General features: G+C 39.6%; 2 protein-coding genes and 1 long non-coding RNA gene across 5 annotated transcripts in view; 1 reads left to right on the plus strand and 2 right to left on the minus strand.

The window, feature by feature from the left end:
- LOC118165642 overlaps positions 1–20,552 on the minus strand; it is a 22,282-nt gene continuing 1,730 nt past the window's right edge. Inside the window, exons 2-3 of the long non-coding RNA XR_004750152.1 lie at positions 16,503–16,508; positions 1–1,188 (exon numbers count right to left, since the gene is read on the minus strand). This is a non-coding gene — a long non-coding RNA (uncharacterized LOC118165642). The remainder of the gene's footprint in view (positions 1,189–16,502; positions 16,509–20,552) is intronic.
- Positions 258–11,824, minus strand: CASP3 (caspase 3). Its single transcript, XM_035323831.1, has 7 exons — positions 11,779–11,824; positions 7,113–7,205; positions 5,716–5,840; positions 5,097–5,225; positions 3,005–3,180; positions 2,458–2,575; positions 258–1,563 (listed from the first exon to the last, which is right to left on the minus strand). Exons 2-7 carry the CDS (start codon positions 7,184–7,186, stop codon positions 1,337–1,339), a joined length of 849 nt encoding a protein of 282 aa, XP_035179722.1. The 5' UTR covers positions 7,187–7,205; positions 11,779–11,824; the 3' UTR covers positions 258–1,336.
- PRIMPOL (primase and DNA directed polymerase) overlaps positions 11,850–20,552 on the plus strand; it is a 16,122-nt gene continuing 7,419 nt past the window's right edge. Inside the window, exons 1-5 of one of the 3 annotated variants that reach the window (XM_035323827.1) lie at positions 11,850–11,912; positions 15,625–15,806; positions 16,855–16,946; positions 17,622–17,766; positions 19,174–19,321. In XM_035323827.1, the coding sequence (XP_035179718.1) occupies positions 15,630–15,806; positions 16,855–16,946; positions 17,622–17,766; positions 19,174–19,321 (562 nt within the window). In that variant the 5' untranslated portion in view covers positions 11,850–11,912; positions 15,625–15,629. The other 2 variants (XM_035323829.1, XM_035323828.1) reach the window with 2 other exon arrangements.

Below are 20,552 nucleotides of genomic sequence, written 5' to 3' on the forward strand. Positions count from 1 at the left end.
AGAAAAATGGATGTAATTCAAGTTAAAATTAATTTGCAAAAACTGTCAGATCCTAAACAAATCATACATATAGAAAAACATTATACAATTGAGGTAACAATATTTAATTTAAGATAAAAAAATGCCTCTGGAAGCAAACATCATTTTGCTAACTTTGTTTATGCTGCACAATTTAAAGAGTTTTAAGTCTTGTTTTGCAAGCACCCTATAGTCATTTACCATTGTCTTCCTTTGTTCATCATAAGACTGCCACAAGCTGAAACATCACCACAACTATAATTATTTTTTTTTTTACAATTTACCAAAAGCTTATTCCAGAAAATTCAGTCAAAATCAAGAGATTTAAATTTACTATTTGTTAACATACTTCAGCTAAAGTCTTATAAAAGACATGAATAATTAACCCAATTGATAATAAACAAAGGAAATCTCTCCAGTACCGTATATCTAGGTTTTATAAAGATTATGTGGTATGTGCACAGCAGAAAGCAGACCTACACTAATTTATGACCAGAAAGAGGAAATCAGCCTACTCAGAATGCAGACTTCCTTTTGCACTGAATCTTGTGGCCTCAAATATGACCAAATTGTATTAGGCATCCTTTCCTAGGGAGCTGAAAAAAAAAAAAAAAAAGGCATTTTGGAAGACAGGTCCCTTAAGTCACTGAGCTTCAAGGCCAGAAATACAGAATTGTTTTGAAACAGATACCGTGTTGATAAAGTTACTTTACCCGATACTTCATACAAAGTGTTATAAAATATCAAGAGAAAGTTGAATTTATACTACATATGCTTCCTAATTGTATGTAAAAAATGAAATGACCATTTTCCACAGTTTGTTTCTTAAGTTATAAAATATGTTCAGGCTAGTTTATAACCTAAACTTCACGAGTTTTTGAAAAAGAAATGATGACGCTTATCATATTACCGTCATTAGCAAACATACCACATTCAGAATCTTCTTATTGGCAAAGATATGGAACCAAACTACATCTACAAGAACTGTTTCTTTTCCCTGCTCCTTCTGGGAGGGAAATGTAGCACCAAGTAGGTCTCAGTAAGTGATTTGACCTTTTTTCTGTCTCTTCTTCCCGATTATTCCAGATTAGCAGATCACTATTTTCAAATTTCCCTGTGCTTCAGCTACTCAGTTTTGCATTTCTAACATATCCATACTAAGGTTTACTTCTAATTTTTACTTCTAACTTTAAGATAGTTCATTATGCCACACACAGTAGTGAACAGTAATTCAGATTTAAAAGTGGTGTTCCATAGGAAAACAGTGTATAAATTACAGATAAAAACATGAACTGAGCAACTGCAAGGTGCAATTCTTCTAGCAACGGAAGTAAAATTCTTTGGTGAGCATAGAGACAATGCATGGAATTTGTTTCTTGGCATTAAAATCCGGCCGATTGGAGTAGGATTCGTATTCTGCCACTCTGCGATTTACACGTGTTAAAATCTGCATGAGTTCAAGTTTCCTTGCATGTTCCCTCAGCACTCTACACAGAGACTGAATAAACCAGGAGCCTTCAGCTGCATTCCTCCAGGAGTAATATCCTATGGAAGACAGAGACCAAAATGATCAGATGTAGCAGCCTCTGACATAGGAGAGGATAGCAATCAGCAGAACAATGTAACGTAACCAATAGCAGATAAGGTTTTAAAATAAACAGATAAAAACCCAAACCACTAATCAACTATCAGGTTTAATAGTCTCTTCCAATTTCAACCCAAAAGATTTTTCTAACCGTCTCATTCTTTTCTAATCTAAGAGAACGTTAAGTAGGTGGAAAATCAAAACTACCTTCTGCTCCAACAGCCTTAGCCATTAACCATTTATTATTTTATCATGCAATACACATATATGAAGGAACAGACACAGGACAGACAGAGCCAAGATGCAGAATGGATTTCAGTGACACTATCTTCAGGTCTACGTGAATGAATTGAAGATTGGAGCTTATTTCTGGTAACTCATGACGTAATGGGCATACTAAGGGCTCCATCACCACTGCTCTGCTTAGGATGAAAGTAGAGCTGACAGACAGATAATGTGCTAGTGTTTATCACCACTTCTGCATATACATCTTTAGATGTCTCTTCCTTCAGAAATAATAATACCATTTGTTTCCTGCTGTTATTTGCACAACTCAGATTAACTAAATTTACAGCAAATGAACGTTTCAGGGTTTGCCAGTGAGGAAGACATATAATCAGATTATTTTCTGTTTTTGTAGGAACTGAAAGTAACAACTAACTCAAAAGGAAATTAAATCAAAGAGAAGAAAAGACAGAGGGAAGAAAATCTGCATTTTGAAATTCATATTTTCAAACAAACAAAATAATCAGATACTGAATGGACAAAACTGTAAACTGTCATTTTCAGTATCAATACAAGCTGATACATAGATACGGTCTCAGAAACAAAGATTTTCTTTGCAAGTTTCTCACCTGGAGCAGTAGAATATGCATATAGGAAGTCTGCTTCTACAGGTATTTTCTGACACATCATTTCATCTGGTCCACTGTCTGCCTCAATACCAGAATCTAATTCTGTCCCTCTACAAGCCTATTTGTTGGAAAGAGTGGAAAATAAAATAAAATATAAATGAGAAAAAGGCAGTGATAACAATGATCAGAATACTGATTTTTTTTTTCCAGCTTCGAAGGGTGTTAGACTAACCAGACTCAGAAGAAAAGAAACAAACATTTATTTAAATTAACTACACAGTTTGGTTAAAATAGATATTCATTCAAAAGTACATTCAGAAACTCACTAAAATATTTGCTAGCATTGAGAAAGATTTTGCATTACCTTAATTCATAAGAATTTCAGCTATAACAAATGCTGCCTATCTAAGAGGGTGGACTGAGTCAATACCAAACCTGAAGAGCAATTTTAGGGATAATTAACTATTTGGTACTTGTAACTAATGGGAATTTTTTTTTTTTTGAAGTGTTCTTATGATTTGAAGATCACTGTTCAGTTTTACATCACCTGAATGAAGAAGAGTTTGGGTTTTCCTGCTAAACTTCTACAATTGTCACCTCTGAAAAGGCTCGTTAGTACTTTCAGTTCAAGGGGACCATCTGTACCATAGATGAGTCCTTCTTCACCATGGCTTAGCAACACACAAACAAAACTGCTTCGCTTACTGTGGTCTTCTTCAGAAACTTGGAAGAAAAGAGAAATACCATAACTTATTGCATTTATCCAAAAGCTTTGAACATTTGATATTTCCTATATGACAGAACTCATTAAATTAAGAACAACTATTCCAACACGTAGAAACCTCAAACCAGTTTCACTTCTAAAGAAAAGGAGCCAGCCTGCTTTACTTCAGAATTTTGAACACAGAAGTCCCTGAATTAAAGGTCAGCCCTACCCATTGTAAAAACACGGACACAGAACTAGGCCACGAACACCGTGAGGAGACAAAGTGAGTTGGCTGTATGATTCTGAACAGTGTCTTGATGTCCAGATGGCACACCTCGCTCATACAGTAGTGGTCTATGGGATCAGACTGATGGGAAGTTCCAGGTTTTGGGAAAGGACAGGGAAGACTTGTCTCTCTTTCCAGTCTAGGACACTTCAAGTACTTGGATTACATGGGAACTGGATGTAGCATAAAAGTTATGGCTGCTGGGGGACCTACGTACTAAAATTATACACTCTTCTCTGTTCTTGCCCTCTAGTATCAAAGTCTAGCATCATTATTCAGGCCTCTGAGTTTTGTACCTGAAGACCTTTAAGCTTGCTATAAAACATTTATAGATTTCTTTTTTCATCCTGTGGTATGTAAAGAACATAGAACATGTTATTTTGTATTTTGTTGCCTGAAACTGATGACCAAGGCAATTATTTTAAATTAAGAAAAGATACAAAAAAGAAGTTTATAAGAAGGGATACAAAAGGATTTTTTTTAGAGGGAACCTCAAGTAAATATAAGAGTTTGTAGATGAAAAATGTCCCCAAAACTGAAATGTTCTGTTCTAGAGCTTGCCAAAATACTGAATTTCTACTTTGGAAAAACTGAACTATTTTTTATTTTTCCTCACATGAAATGCACACTTAGGTATTTCTATAATCTTAAGACAAGCACTGCATCTAGAAGAGTCAGAAAAGGCTAGTTTGGGGCAATCTCTAGTCAGGCTGTAGTTTATATTGTACATTTGGAGGCTTTACACCACAGGTAAGACAGAAACCTGGAATCAGAGAACATGACTTCACTTTCAGCTACTGTCAACAGACAGGCGTCAAATTAACTGTGCCTGAAAGCCTTCTCTGTCACTAAAAGGCCTGTATCTGTGTTAGCAAATGTGCATATTTAAAAACTGGGATTGCTGCAGACTAATTGGCTGTTGGGAATAATCCCTGGAACACTTTCACTGCCGAACTGTGACCAGGAACAGTCCAGGAGAGTGCAAACAGGCACGAGCCACAGTTGTGCCAGAGAACCTTCCAACAGTTAACTAGAGCAGACTGCATCCCAGGGCTATGGGGCGCTTCCAGGCACCATTTAATTTGGTGGCCTAGATAGAGCCAGCTCCAAACAAAACAGGAGTAACACAAACAATAGCATGAAGTTCTTGCTTGAGATAAAGGTGTTCTGATTCACAAGTCAAACAAAACATGAGTTACTTCTGTTTTAGAGTAATTCAGTCCACACACTTGCATTTTGGCCCCTTAATCATAATATACCCCTTGGGTCGCACAGCTAAGCACATAGCACAGAACCCTTCTACCCAATTCTACCCAAAAAACAGGTTTCTTTCCAACTCACAGAGTTTCAGTGATCCAAAGGTCAGAAAATAAATCAGCCTGAATTTAAGTTTCAGCATGTTTTTCCATCCCTCTTTAGAAGACGAGAAAGGAAGACGAGACTGAGACAGTCATGGCACAAAAGATGGAGAAACAACAAAGATGAAAAAACGTAAAAACAATGACATACATGTTATCTTTAGCAATAAATCATGGGGAGATGTGAAATATCATGTAAAAGAACCATAGGAGAAGATATTTGAGGGCTAGAGGTGGTTTTGAAAACAGCGGTGGATTTAACATGCATTCATATCATGTGATAACTTACCGTTCTTCAAAACGTTAATAATGTCCCTGCATGACAGATCATTGCTAAGCTTGGTTTTATATCCCAGCTTCATAAAAACTTCTCTGACACTTGCAGCATCTACATCCGTACCTGAACGAGATGACAGTCCTACACATAAAAGACACATGTTATTTTGGTATGATGCTCCAAGACAGCCCAATTATTTTCTCTTATACCTGCATCAGTTTAAAATATTATTCCATTATTCCAGACCCACTCTAATAGAAAAACTGTGTTGCTATACATGCTCACCCCACCCCTCTCTGTATGTTTTGTAGATTTATCTATCACTTATTTTTATATTTACCTATCTATATAAAGATTGAGAAAAAAAAAATAATTTATGTAACAGAAGTCATGACTAAAAGGCAAGACAGACTTCCACCACCACCCATTTTTTCTCTCCATTAAAGCTATACCCTAACATGTTCCCCCTATGCATATTTAGATGAGTTCACTGAAATGAATCACACCCATTCAAACCACTTAACTTTAGAATGCAATCAAAACTGGACTGCATATTTAATTCTGAAGAATAATACATGCCACCAATTTAAATGAAATATAGAAAAATAAATAAAAAAATTCAAAGTATTACCGGTATCTTTCTGGAAGTTCTTATTGTTTATTATAATGCATTCTCCTATCTCTGGATAATCCATTCTGTAGCTGTAGTCTGGCAGAATTCCGGAGTCCATAGACTTGCTAGCAGGTAGGTTCATTCTGTACACAAATCAGACAACCTTTAAGTGTTACTTTCCATTCTCTCTTCACTAATTTCTAATATATGTAAGTAAATAAATTATTATTTTAGCAAAAACAGCAGAATTGGTAAGATTTGCTTTTTGATAGGAGTTATGTCTGTGAAATCAATGGATAGATCTGATTTAAGACAAATGAAGACTGTACTTGCCCAGAGGTTGAAATAACCAATAAAACTGCTTTATGCTCCCAAATAATAATAATAATAAAATAACATTTCTAGCTCTGTAAAATCCACAAACACACAAATAAATAAGAAAGGAGACATCTGTATTTCTAGTAATCCTTTGTGCAACTTGTAACAAGCTTAAAATTCAAAGAATCAAGGAAGTGTTGTAGCTAGAATGATAATGCCTTTGCACAGGAGAATACCTAACAGTGATTTAAGGAAACCAATGATCATAGAAGAAATCTTTTTAAAGCATTGTCTTTAAGTAGCTATGTGCCTGGAGGCAAGATAAAGTTTAAGACTGTAAGTGTAGAACTGAATTCCAACCAAAAGCCATATTACCACTGAATTTCCACAGGTAAATATTCAAAAGCTAGAAAATTATAAAGACTCTACATGTAGCTGTAATTTTGCCTCAACGTGCACCCCAACTACAACTACCCCAACTAGTTTGTAATGTTCTTAAATCAACTTTTCATTAAAACACTAAAAAGAACAACTTCAGAAACAAATCAGCTTCCCAGAGAGGGTGTAATTTGATCATACTGCTACACCAATGTAATGACTGTCACCAGGAAGAACAGGACTTCTTTTCTTCCTTTCCACTGCTGTAAATTCCCCTTGCAACAGTGCTTCTGCACACATAGATCTACAGCAGCTCAGTTTAAGCAACTGCACTGGCTGCTACAAGTTGCTACAGGTGAGCACTGGAAGGAGACCAAGGAAAGCTGTGAACATCCAGCACAGGGTGAGACAGAGAATTCTCTTTTCAAGCACAGCTAACTGTTCGGTAATACCGCTAAGCCAAATCTAACTGCCCCTTTAGTGTTTTCCTTTTTAGTTCCGTGTACATACATACGTCCTGTTTCGTCAGAGATGGTATATTTTCAGTGCCAGTATAACAATTTTACTATGTATATATATATTTATATTTTAATTATTACAGTTTTAAAAGTAAAGCTGTCAATTATGGTAATAGCATTTCTACTACAGTTCTCATCTTCAGCTGCAGCACAAGATTCCTCAACACACATAGTGACTTAACACAGCAGTACCTCACTTACCCTTTGGAACCAGGGAAAGATTTTGCATCTGCCAGATCTTCCCCCAAGTGTAGTCCATCTTTTACGTCTGCCATTGTGGCTCTCAATTATCAACTTGAAAACATAGGAAAACAGAAACATATAACTTAATCTTCATACAACGTAATAACTCCAGATTGCCTAATTTTTGTTAGGTTTCTTTAAAGCTTTGCACAGAGTGCCTTTTTTTTTTTAGTGTTACGGAGAAAACAGGAATCGTATCGTATAACAATACAGAGCAGGTCTGACAACCAAATTACAGAAGCATCAAATAGCTGGTTATTCTAGAAACAAAATTCCCCAAATACATTTTCAGTTTATCTTAGAAATGTACTTTAAATACAATATCACTGGGTTGAAAGTAGGTCTACGGTGCTAACATTGCCTGCCTAGCACCGCGATCTGGGTTCACTTGGCCTAACTACGAATCTTAATCTCTTAGAAGTTCCCTCTGTGGAAAAAGACGAGCCAAAGGGAAATTCAACTACCAAAGGGAAAATTTCCAAAGGGAAATCCAACTACCTGAGCCCTGTGGCACCACAGTGATCCAGCCCTAAGCCTGACCATTAGGCAAGGAGCACTAGTGTTGACAGGAAATGAGTCTTGAGCAACAATCTGTGTCTCCACAGCCAGATGTGGCTGAAAAGCAGAGCTTCTGATCCCCGGGCACAGGCTTTCATTGAGAAGAACACCACAAGTCCCCCTGGTCCAGCAGTGACCAACTTCCATGAGTTCCTGTGCCTCTTTCACCCAGCTCTCTCTGAGGCTTTTGAACAAAACCTTATTTTGAAAGAAAGCCTCCAACCAGACTAAAGCCAAATTCCGATGCACTTCATGCTGCTCCTTCAGGAGGAGCACTATGTGCAGAGGAGCACAACCCAGCCCTTCCACGCTGGGAGAGACAGGGAAAACCTCAACTTGTTTGCTTGTGTGTTCTTTGCCTGCCAACAGTAACGAAGACACACACCACACAAAAAGGCACAGTATCACGCAGCAAGCCCGCTATCTAAACTAGCCAGCAGGCGTAGTGAGAGCGGTGCTGATAGCCTCGATGACACGGTGTTCAGCTTCCGCTAAAGCCCAGCTATTTATGTGGCTATCTGGCACCACGAAGATCTGCAGCACCAGTGTTTAAGTACCTGGATCGCTGGTGTAAGCCAGCAAATAAATACATGACTACCTGAGCTGTGGTCACACCCTGTCTATCACATAAACCAACATGGGCTTCCAGAGACTCCCTGGAGAAAGACTTGGCTAAAGAATAGGGAAAGCTAACAACTCTCTGGCCTACAGAGATTGTGCAGAGGCATTAGGGAGGGTAAGCAGATTGTCAGGCTGCTTTGGGTTCACGTCAGATGGGCTCCAACCAAACTGCTGCATCCCTACAGGGACTGGTTTTAGTACCCAGTGGGTATAACACCGATGAACAGCAGCAGGCTCGAACAGGCAGAGACTGCTTTTATAACACAAACGTTAACTCATGTTGCAAACAGTAAGGAACAAAGATCTTCAACATTTAAGTGACCTTAAATAAACACTTATCTCCTTGCCTCTTTTGTAACCCTAATTTAAAATTGCTCTCCCTGATCCAATGCCAAGGAAACAATGAAACTTGCAGAAGCGGCTAGCAGAAACTACAATTATAGTGAATTACAGTAATTTGTTTCTGAAACATGTAAAATGCATTTTGCAGCATGATACTATAGAAGTATTTCTAACTAAAGCATTTGCAAGCCTAGCTCATAATCTACAGCTTCAGTTGTTTAATGAAGCATTAAAGCCCACTGCATTCTGCTGCATCTTGAGAGGAGCTTGTCCAAGCATCTGTACAGAAGCTGGAGAGATAACGAAGAAAACCTGAGTATAAAACAACAGGCATTTAAAATAAGTATGCTTCATTTTCAGAATAATCTGCAACTCACCTTTAACATCCACGGATTTCTGAGCACCTTAACACACCAAGCCGCCTGCACTCCAAAGAACAAAAGGCATCCACCAAGAGGTACCTGATTTGTTGCTAGGCACTAAATGCGTGTTTTCTGCTCTCAAGCTCCAGTCAGGGTAACAGCAACGCTCTCTGGAGGATGATGCTGACTCTAACTGACTAAGAATTGCCTCATCTCAGCTGAGGTAATGCAGTGATATCATTCTGTCAAGCAGAATTCACATGTCCCTGTAGAGAATGAGCTCACGGTATTTAGGAATAGGGAAAAAAAAAATCAGGACAGGGCTTTATGGATTTAATCGAAAACCATTATTCTGCTCCTTGATGTTCTTTTCTCTGAAAGCTTAGGTAAGAAGAGCTTTCACCTGTCAGGAAACTTAAAAAATAAATAAATAAATCAAGTAGCAAAAGCAAGCAATAGCTTTTCTTTAATCTAGCAGAGTATGTAATGCAGGTTTTTAGGAAGCCTATTTTAATGGTCTATTTTTCAGTATTAAAAAAAAGTATTATAATCAAACAAACAAACCTTATGAGACAGATACAGGATGTAAAGTTGATCCTACGATGACCTTTAGAGGCACTAAGTGGTTAAAGAAAACCACAGTGCTTGACAGAGGTCCAGAACTATGCTCAGCAAGCTATGAGAAATGAAGTACAGTCTTCCTGTAACCAAAAATGTATTTTGCTCTATACAAATAGTTGTTCCAATGTTTTATCATCTTCATATCAAAATAAAAGCAATGTGTTTACTCCATTCCAGCCTGGACTGACTTACTCTACCTGGACCTAATGAAATTAAATTCACTTTATCATATATCACCCCCGCCATATGAGAACTATCAAGTTTCTCTTTGAAGCACTCTGTCTGAATTTTGAACCCTACGAGACAAGTTAACAATACAGTGATGAAAATGCCAAAGCTTCTCAGACAAGAAAGGAAGCAAATAACCGAGTTGTCTCTAGTTACTGATACTGTCTTGAAATATGCAAGCCACAGTAGACAGACAACACATGTTCACTACATGTCAGCTGCGACAAAGCAGCGATTGAAACAGTGCTAGAATGCATACCCAAAACAGAAACCAGAATCATAAAGCATGCCCTCAAAGATTACAAAAGGGCACGGTTTTCCACCCCACGTGACTGCAATATTATAACTACGTGACTGTTAAAGACTGAAAGCAGATATTTTATGCACACACAGAACGCTGTGATGCTAACGCAGATATGCAAAATCAGTTATACGTAGTAGAATGTAAAATTACTGATAATTAGATGCTTAATAATGGAAGGAAGACATAGTGGACTGTACAAAAAAACTAAACAAATCTGAAATACAACATTATATTTCCTGTGTGGCGTTACACCACCACCAAAAGCTGCTACCCCCGATGAAAGCATGCCAGCATTGTGAGAGCCCTTCATGATTACTTCTGGCCTTCATGATTACTTCTGGTCTGGATGTGGCTGCTGGAAAGGGCTCACCCTGGGCCAGCACTCTAATCTTCCAAAGCCAAACCAAATTTAATTTATCATCATTAGCCTGCAAAATGAGTAAGACCTGAATTTATTTTGGGAGTTGACGGAAGCCTCCCTTATTCATCCACCCACACCTATTAATCCATCACCACTGTGAGAGATAACGCTGTGGAGCCTGACAGGGCTATTAGGGGTACACGTATTGTATTTGAACCTGACACTGCTGACCAGCAATGATAACTAGAGAACAGCAATCACAGCATGGTTTGGGTTGGGAGGGTCCTTAAAGCCCACCCAGTCCCAACCCCGTGCCATGGGCAGGGACACCTCCCACCAGCCCAGGCTGCCCAAAGCCCCATCCAGCCTGGCCTTGAGCACCTCCAGGGATGGGGCATCCACAGCTTCTCTGGGCAGCCTGTGCCAGTGCCTTACCAGCCTCTGAGAGAATAATTTCCTCCTAATGTCTAGTCTAAATCTCCCTTCTTTTAGCTTAAGACCGTTCCCCCTTGCCCTGTCATTATCTACCCGAGTGAGAGTCCCCCTCCATCCTTTTTATAGGACCCCTTAAGTACAGAAAGGCCGCACTGAGGTCTCCCCAGAATCACTGATGGGAGGATGAAGGCCTGGATTACCAGCACCATCCTTCAATCCACCGAGGCTGAGAATACCTTGGACAGGGCTTCCAAGTGCTCTACGAAGTTACCGTGCCACCTCTCGCCGTGAGCGCCCCAGGTGTGCCGAGGCTCCTGCCAGTCCTGCCGGCTCGGTGTATGAGCGCCGAGCACCGTGAGGACCGCACCGTGAGCCTGGCTCAGGGATGACTCCCCGCTAGCGCACACTCCAGCCTTTGTTAGGATCTGGGTCACAGCAGAGCCATTTTCCAGGCACGATTTAACCCGCTGCCCGCACAGCTCTACCCTAGTAAACCCAGCTGCAGCTCTAGCCCCCCTCCGCCTCCCCCTGGCTGCCAGCCCACCCGAGGGGCATTGGAGATCTTGTAAAATTCAAGCTCGCTCCGTCAGATCCGTGCAGATCCCCACAAACACCCCCCAGCCCGCACAACGCCCTGCCCCGAGCCCGAGGAAAACCCCGCCGACACCCCAGCGCTCTCCCGCAGCGGGGCCGCCGGCCCCTCAGGGGCGCCATGGCCGCCCCCCGCCGGCCCTGCCCGGGGCAGGCTCCCCATCCGTCCCCCGCCAGCCCTGCCCGAGCCCCGCACCTCACCTCGGCCCGGCCGCCGCCGCTTTGTCCGGCCTCGGCTTCCTCCCGTCCTCCTTCCCTCCCTCCCTCAGCGCCTCGCTGGCTCCGCCCGGGGAAGGGCGGGCAGGAGGGCGGGCGGCCCGGCCCTCCCGGCGGCGGCCCGGCCTGTGGCGGTGAGTGCGGAGGGGAGGCCGGGCAGGCGGCGGGGGGGTCCCGCATGGGGTCCCTCACGGGTGGGAGGTGGGCGGCCACGCGTGGAGACCGCGGCTCTCCCTGTTCTCTGCCTCTCCGGAGCGTGGGGTTACTTCTTGGAGGTCTGGTGCTCTTCTGGATGCTTCCTTGGCTCCTAAGTCAGCGTAGCCCTCGTTCCCTCCAGGTGGCTCCGGGGGCGTGCAAAATTCCAAAGGCGTAGTTAGAGTCCCTGTAAACACTCTGGGTCTTCCCCTCTGCTAATCACAAGGCCTTAGTCAAGGTAATTAGTTCAGCTTTTTGTGCTGAAGTATTATCAGGTAGTGACTTTGCTTCTGCTGCATCCCAAAGGGTCGTGGCCACGTATCCTGCTTTACACTGCCCGTTTTCCATTAAACTGCTACTATCTGTTAAATAGAATAATGAACAAAAACAGGACCTCCTTCTCTTAGCAGTGCCTGGATAGCCGGCCCCATCTCCTGCTGGATGTGAATTGCTATCAGGCTACAGTTGGAAGCAGTCTGGGCCTCAGAAGAGGTCTCCAATGTCCCCGCAGGAACCTCTGCAGCTTGAGCCTCAGGAGGTGTGCGATGTCCTAGCAGAAACCTTGGAAATCCAACCCCCGGGTTGGCCTCTTTATATCCCCACAGAAGTCTCAAAAACAGGGGAGACTTCTGGGTTATGCATCAGTGGTGCTGAGGGTACCAATAACTGAACCTCCTCCTCCAAGGGGGGAATTGAGTCAGGTAGCTCATGGGGCCATCTCCTGTTCTTGCTAAACCACAGCACCTACCTGGGTGGCTGACAATCCACTCTGCAAATACCCATAGGAAGATACAAACTGTGCTCACCAGTCCAGTGACTTCCCGTTAATCCCCAGACTTTTGGTGGATTCCTCACAGCCTTGTGCCATTGTGCCACTTGCTGGCCCCAGACTTTGTGAGGGTCGAAGCCAGACCCCAGTAAAATCACTAGGGTGCTCTTGGCCTCTAGCATCCTCCCCTCTGGCACCGATGCTGACAAGCTGGACGGAGCAAAGCTAATTTGGGGGTCCCAGCTTGGATGCCAAAAGTATTACCTGTAGGTTTGTGCCTGGTGCATCTATCCAATAAAGCGCACAGACTCAGAATCCCCACGAAGGTATTTTAATTAAGTATTTAATTATACTTCTGCAGAATGAGGTGCTTTCACAAAGCAAGCACCCCTCTGACTTGAATCACTGTTATTTATACACAGCTAACTTGTGAGACTATCTCTGGCTACTTTTCAGTGGTGGTTGTAGCTCTCCTACCTTATCTCTGTTGAGTCTCTGCATTCCAGAGGACCAGCGGGGGGTGGGACACACCAAATCCCACATTTGCATGCACTAGCATTTCAATTAGTGTGTTTTTTAATAAGTTAATGACCCTTAAGGAGCAAAAGCTTGCCACAGATCAGTCTGGAATCTTCCTTCAGCTGTTTTTCTCCTTGTTTTTTAGCTTTCGTCCCTTATCTCCCTTGGTTCTGCTAGCTCAGAGCCGCTAGTCTCCTTGTTTTCCCTGAGATTTCCGTGTTTTCTTCAGTTTAAGATTACACTATGGGTCACAATAGCTCTTTGAACCCGCAGACTAGTTTCAGCTTCATCATGAACTTTAAGGTCCATATTTCTTGGTTTTGAGGGCAATGAATTTCTGCCATACAGATATGTTGCTTGAGTCACGCAGGCCAGGAAGCCAATGTAAATACGCTGTTTTAAATAGTAGTTGATTTGCATCTTTAAGCTTCATTTTGAAGCAGGTGTGGATAGTGTTTTGTCCATAAGCATTACAGTTTTTTGAGTATGGGTTTTATTTTTTTACAAAAACATAGGGTTGTGTATGATGAAATTATGCCTTTGTGTTTGTCTTTTGCCTGTAGCAAGAGGGAGAAAATGGCCATGTCTGAAATGGTGAGTTCATTCATTTACCAAAAATAAAACAAGTCGAAGGTATAGAAATACAAGATGTGCTGTGTTCTCATCACAAAAAAGCAGTCTTTCGTCAAAGGGGGAAATGAAATAGCACATTTATTAAGTCATCTCCCCCAAGCTGTATTTTCCCAGTGTCTTCTTGCTATCATTCTGCTGAATTGAATGTTGGTGACAAAATTTCTTTCTGGCAAGTGAAATAAAAATAATTCTTCCTCTTGCTTCTGCTGGGCCAGAAGTGACCAAAACAAAGTGGGAATTTCCTGATAAACTCCGGAGTCTTATTAGTTGGTGTGTGCAAATTGTACATGCCCTAAATAGATGGTATGTTAGGTATAGTTGATACAGGAAGTAAAGTTACCATGGAAAAACCTGACACGTTAGACTGCTGGGAAGTCAAGAGCCAGTTGGACTTGAAGTGACAGCGACAGATCTCAGCTTAAAGTAAGGCCATCAATCTTCACCCAGGTACACATACCCTTCCAGCAGCTGTGTTTTTGCCAAAGAATGTACTGATCTAAGTAGGAAGCTTAAAATGTGTTCAGAATTATGGGAATTCTCCTTTACCTCCCTAATTTTAATCGTCACCTGATGGGAAAGTTCTGATCTAGGCAATGTCCATTGTGCTTTTGCACCCAGTTAACTTATAGCACAACTGACAACATCAAAAGGAAACTAAAGGTTCTGCTAGCACTTCTGAGAAATACTGGTTGCTGTATAATTTCACTTTTCGTATCCAAAGAAGGAACTAATAGGAAAGGAGTGGAGGAAATTCATAGGTCAGCAGTCTGATAAGATCTGTAGAGATAATATTTGACCCCTATAAAAGGGAAAAAATAAAAAGGCATTCCATTATTTAAGACTTGACAAAGGCACTAAATGATCAAAACACAGGCAGGCGTAAGTGTACCGTGGATGGTAATGTAGGTGTCCAGGAAACTTTTCTGTGGAAAACTTGGAACAGGATTCAGAGAATTTGTAATCTGGGCTTTGGAGCCCAGAAGGATATTTAAATATGTAAACTCGCCTTGTGGATCCATCTTGTTAAGGTTAGAACACTTTTACGGATCATTAAGTTTCATTTTTATTCTTCCATCGCAATGAGATTGTTGTTTTGAGAACAAGGGTTGATGAGCGGTTAAGCCAAGCAGAACAAAAAATGCACCTTTAATCTTCTTTACTTCTCGCTCCTCCTGCTCTGCTTCACAGTTTCTTAGCAATGCTCTCAGACATTTGCAGAAGTGCTGATGGGCAATGAATTTTCCCAGAAGATAGTTAATGACACTTAAAAGTAGCGATACGTGTGTTACGCTCATCTGCTTTTCTGCTTTACTACATGACTTTGTAGTATTTGGATTACTTCATATGACTAAGAGTTTAAAGGTCGCGTGATAGGAAGTACTGCATCACATGCTGTTTCGTGAAAAGAGATAGGATTGCCATTTGAAATTTGCAAGGAACTGTATAGAAGGTGAGGTTTTAAAGCGTGTGAACGTATTACGGATCAGTAACAAAGGTGAAAATAATATGAAAATAAATTACCTTCCAAAACTGCGTGAGAAGATTTAATGTAGAGAAGAGTATCATAGCAAGGTTGGGCACTGATTTGGGGTGTTGGATACTCTTAGTTAAATAAAGTGTGCTCAACAAAAATGGAATTAAAAGCAACAGTGGGTATAGAATATATTAAAAGTGAATCCCAAAAATTGATATTGATCTATTTTTAATTGCTTTAGGACAAATGAAGAGAAAATGGGAAGAAAGGCTGAGGAAAGTTGAAGAGCTAGCATCTCACTATGAAAGAAACCCACTTCCTGCAGTTTATAGACCAAAGCTGTCCCCCTTTCAGCCATCCTCTGTTTGGAAAATATTTTGTCGGCAGGCTGAAGCTTTCAGCTATGTAAAAACCTGCAAAGAGGTAAATTATGTCAGGTGAATGTCTCTGTGCTTCAGATACTTTCAAGGATGATCTTGATTAAAAAAGTTGGTTAACAGTGAAGTCTTTATCAGATTGCAAAATCCCTTTTTTGCAATCATGAGACATTATTTTTTATTTTTCTTTCCTGCCTTTGTAGATCATGCTATACTGGAGGTAGCTCTAAGTACTAGTTGTAACATAAGAATTGAGACGTGGAGTTAACCTCTAACAGTAGAAGTGTTTTTTTGGCAACATTGTAGTGATTATTTCCTTCTGAAGATAAGGAAGGTAGCAGGAGAATGGGAAGGAAGTGAATTGGGTAGGAAGAAAGAGGAGAAAATGAGGAAGATAAAAAGATTGACAGGAGGCAGAGACTAAAAGAACAATGCAACTCTACTGGCATCAGAGTAGCAAGATGCTGGGAAGTAATGATCCAAATAAATACGCTGTGTAAAATGTATCCTTTGTTTTCAGTTCCCTATATTTAATACTTTTCAAACTGTCAATTTTAAAGAAATATAATGCAACATATAATTTTTTTTCCTGCTGTGCTAGGTGTTCAAGTAATCACGAGTCTGTTTTCCTGAATGTACTTTCGCTGGCTTGGTAGTGGTGCTTTTTGTTTGTTTGTTTGTTCTGGTTTGTTTTGGTTTTGGATTTCTATTTTTAGTTTTAAATAACATAGAGTCTAAAGACTATTTGCTATAAAGCCATACGTTGCCATCACACCCATTACAGTGTTTGTTTTAGGACATTGTTCTTCCTCGCATTAGAGGTACTCGCTGGTGTTCAGGAAAAAAAAAAAAAGAGACCACTGAGAAAACAGAAATTATGTGAATGCACAGCAAAGAAAAACTTCACATTTTTAGTCATGTAACAAATGCTACTTAGGTCAAAAAAGGATAAGTGATCTGCTGCTTAGTTTCCTAATATTAACTAACCTTTGACCAAAGAAATGAATGTCAAATAGGAACTTTTGAAGAGTTTAATTAGTTTTCTGAATAGTAATTAAAAAAAAATAAAACCTTCAATGTTTTTCTTTACAAAGGATGTTCATGTGTTTGCCTTGGAAAAGAACACAAAAAATGGACAGAGGTTTTACCTCGTGACAACATACAAAGAGCTTTGGTTTTATTACATGTAAGTACTTGAAAAAGTACGCTTTACTTTACTGGGGGATAGGTCAGTCTTATTCAGAGTAGCACAGCTGTAAAGGGCTGCCCAAGGTTTGATCTTGGCCATAGGGAAAATCTTAATAATGCCAATCCAATCTATTCTACAGTGATTTCAACTTTCTTTTGAGCTGCAAACTGCTATTTTCTGTGAATTAAGGACCCCATCTACTGAGCTTAAATCTAATAGTAGTAGATTTGCTTTTACTGTCAGCTTTCCTCAGGGGATCTTGTCAACAAATGATGCAAACATATTTCTACGATTAGTCATATCAATTTAAATTGGTATTAATATAAATGTCCAATTACCATTTTATGCGTTTGCTTTTACATGGTGCAGTTTCAGGTATTGAAAATTGGCTGAACATTTTTTTCCAATTTTTGTTTTACAATAAAATACCTGGTTTTGAAGTAAAAGAAATGTAAGAGTCAATGTTTGCATGAACTATAGATTTTTTTTTCTCCATTTGAAAAGAAGATTAAGCTTTCTTAATTTTTAATTTAGTTGAAAAAAAAAAATCTATGTAATCTGACTAAGAGATAAAACATTGTGTAGCACGTGTGGGCTGGTGTTTGCAGTTGATAGGTATGCATAATGCTTATCATGAGTGGTTGTAATTTGTGTTTTTTTTTTTTTCCTTAGCCAAGGTTATAAAAAAACAAGTCTTATGCATTGCTATGAGGTGATTCCTGAAAAAGATGCTTGCAAACTTTATTTTGATTTGGAGTTCTACAAAGCAGCAAATCCTGGTGCAGACGGCAAGAGTATGGTTGCAAAGTTAATTGAGGTAAACTGGAACAGTCATGTAGACTAATTTGAATGTGTTGTTGGTTTAATATAAAGCCAAAGTATTTACCGCCTTATCTTGATTATTGTAGTAAAACGAATAAGGATTATAGAGTTATAGGGCATTTTTAAAGAAGTGAAAAGTACTGTGTTAATTAAAGCATGGGTTGCCCGTTTATACAAAAGGAAATACTAGCACATGATGGTTGTTGGAATGCTTGTATTCACTGTAGGTTTACTGTTATGGTTTGCAGATTGTTTTATGTGCTCTGCTACTTCAAAGCTGTCAAACTGAAGGAGTGTTTAGTTATTCTTCAGAATAGTACCAATAAAAGTTTATTTGGATATTCTGCAAATCATTTCCTTTTCTAACAGGTGCAATCATATATCAAGGCTTAGATTAATTCCTCCTAATGTTAAGACACCTTCAGATGGAATTTCATTATAGCTGATATAATTATGATGTAGAGAGCATCGGGTGACTGTAGTCATCAATTTTGACACCTAAAGTTAAATATGTTTGCTAATTATAAATTTTATTAAGTAGTGCAAACTTCTATCCTATTGCAAATTCATCTGGAAAACGAGACGCACTGCAACTGCGATACGTCAGAGATGGAAAATAAAGCTGCTTTTTAGAAGAATGTCTTCTGTTCCAATAAAATCTCTTTGCCAGTGGCCGTTTATTTGTGGGACATCTGGTGTCTCTAACTAGAACAGAAATAGTAAGATGAATGAGGTTACTTCTTCGTAAATAACACTTAGCTCATAAAGAACCTGCAGGGTTTTACTCCGTTGTGGGTCAGTTCTCAAATCTAGATACTCCTAGGCTTCGGAAGAGATCTTTGGATTTGCTGGTTGGGGAGGACATGAGATGCTATAGTCATAAACTTCCAAACTCTCAGGTTCTGAATCCCAGTCCTAAACATGAGTAATCACATTTAGCTTATAGCAGATTTTTAGAGCTGAACATCTATTGTCTTCTGCTTGTTTACTGTTCGTTGGATCTTTTAAAATGAAGTGTTGGTGTGCTAGTTCACTCTTCTATTTAGCCTCTATGGTAGATACTAGGTAAGCTTGCCTTAGAATTAATGTCACTGTGGGTGCGAACTGCTTTGTGGGGGGGGAGAAAAATAGGGATAGAGCCACTACATTAGACCTTGACCTGAAAAGCTGCTTACCTCATCACTGTTAGTATATTCAGTGATTTGTTCAATTCAGAAGATACAATATATGTCAAATTTCTTTAAAAATTTGCATATTGGGAGTTAATTTGAGTTACTTGTATCAAAATGAGAAAAAAAAAAGATTAAAAAAATGTAGACTCTGCATTTGTTTTAGGTTTTATAGACACTACTGTTAAAAATGCTAAAGAAAACAGCCTAATGAATGTTTATATAATTTTCAGCTTGTCAGCCAAAAGTTGAAAGAACTTTATGATGTTAACTGTTCAGCCAAAGACGTCTTGAATTTAGATTCCAGTACGGATGAAAAATTTAGTCGACACTTAATATTCCTACCCCACAAGACTGTATTTAAGAATAATATTCATGTTGGTAAGTATGTATTTTTCCCTTGTAAACTAGAAGTAAAAGGTTAAGTTTTGACTTTTCACAGAGGCATCTTACATTTGAATATTTGTTTTAATTGAATTACATGTGAAAACAACCATGTATTCCCAGCAAAAAATACTGTTTCTGGTTAATTTAGTCTCACATTCCTCAACTCATCCTCTCCTTCCTTTTTCTATAATTATCATTTGCATTTGTAAAAACATAACTTATTTGTGTCTCCGTGCTTTATTTGCAAAACCACAGGCAAGACTGGGTTTTGGCTGGGATTTTTTTTTTGTACAGTAATTGATTAATTTTCAGATTCATGTAAATCTTAACAATTAAAGTTAAGATTATTGACTCTAAGTACAGCTGGTTTGTGGTCTGCACAGGGTCAGAAAGTCAGGACAAAGATGGCTTCAAGCCACGAGTACTTACAAACATGGTTCAGAGAAAGCTGAAAGCAATTTTAGTTGTTGATGTAAGTTGGGATTTGATGGCACAGAGCAACTCCAGCACAAAAAATTGTCAGTTCAGGGTTGTCTTCACTACATTTGTAAAAAAAGTATAATAATACCTCCATACTTCACAGGAGCATTTTGAACATACTTTTGAAATACTGGAAGATGGGCTCTTTGCTTTTAGTTGTGTTCCAGGTTTCTTTCTAGCCCCGTAAAGCATTAAAGAAAATCTTACTCTTTCTTTTGTGTCTAGTCATTCTGTGTAGATAACACATGTACTGTTGAATCAAAGGGTTTGGGGTCAACACGTATGTGTTGCTCTGAGAAATCATATATGAAAGGTCTTGTCAACATGAACAACTGGAGGAGTAAAACAAACTGTAAGGAGAGGCTGGATCTTGTAGGTCTGTGTGCATGTACATTTTTTTCCCCTGTAATACTTGTAATATACAGACAAAGTTCATGGCCTGAACATCACCCCAAGGCAAAATTCAGATCCTTCAACACAAAGGCAACAGGATTTCTCAGACCTATTTTTTTAATGTTAAAAAACTATTTTTCATTATTAGGAGCAGTGCAATCTGTGTCCCTATAACAGAAGTATTGTTTGTTACGTGACACTGTAGCGACAGCTACGAACACAAAAGACTTAGGATCATTCCAATTTGTATTTCAAAAGTATGGTCTTTAACTCCTGTGCCACTAGAAAACTCTTATGTAATACATGGATGATAAATAATTCGGTATGACAGCAATTTTAGCCTGTGATCCCG

The sequence above is a fragment of the Oxyura jamaicensis genome, chromosome 4, assembly GCF_011077185.1.
Source record: "Oxyura jamaicensis isolate SHBP4307 breed ruddy duck chromosome 4, BPBGC_Ojam_1.0, whole genome shotgun sequence".
NCBI classification, from domain to species: Eukaryota; Metazoa; Chordata; class Aves; order Anseriformes; family Anatidae; genus Oxyura; species Oxyura jamaicensis.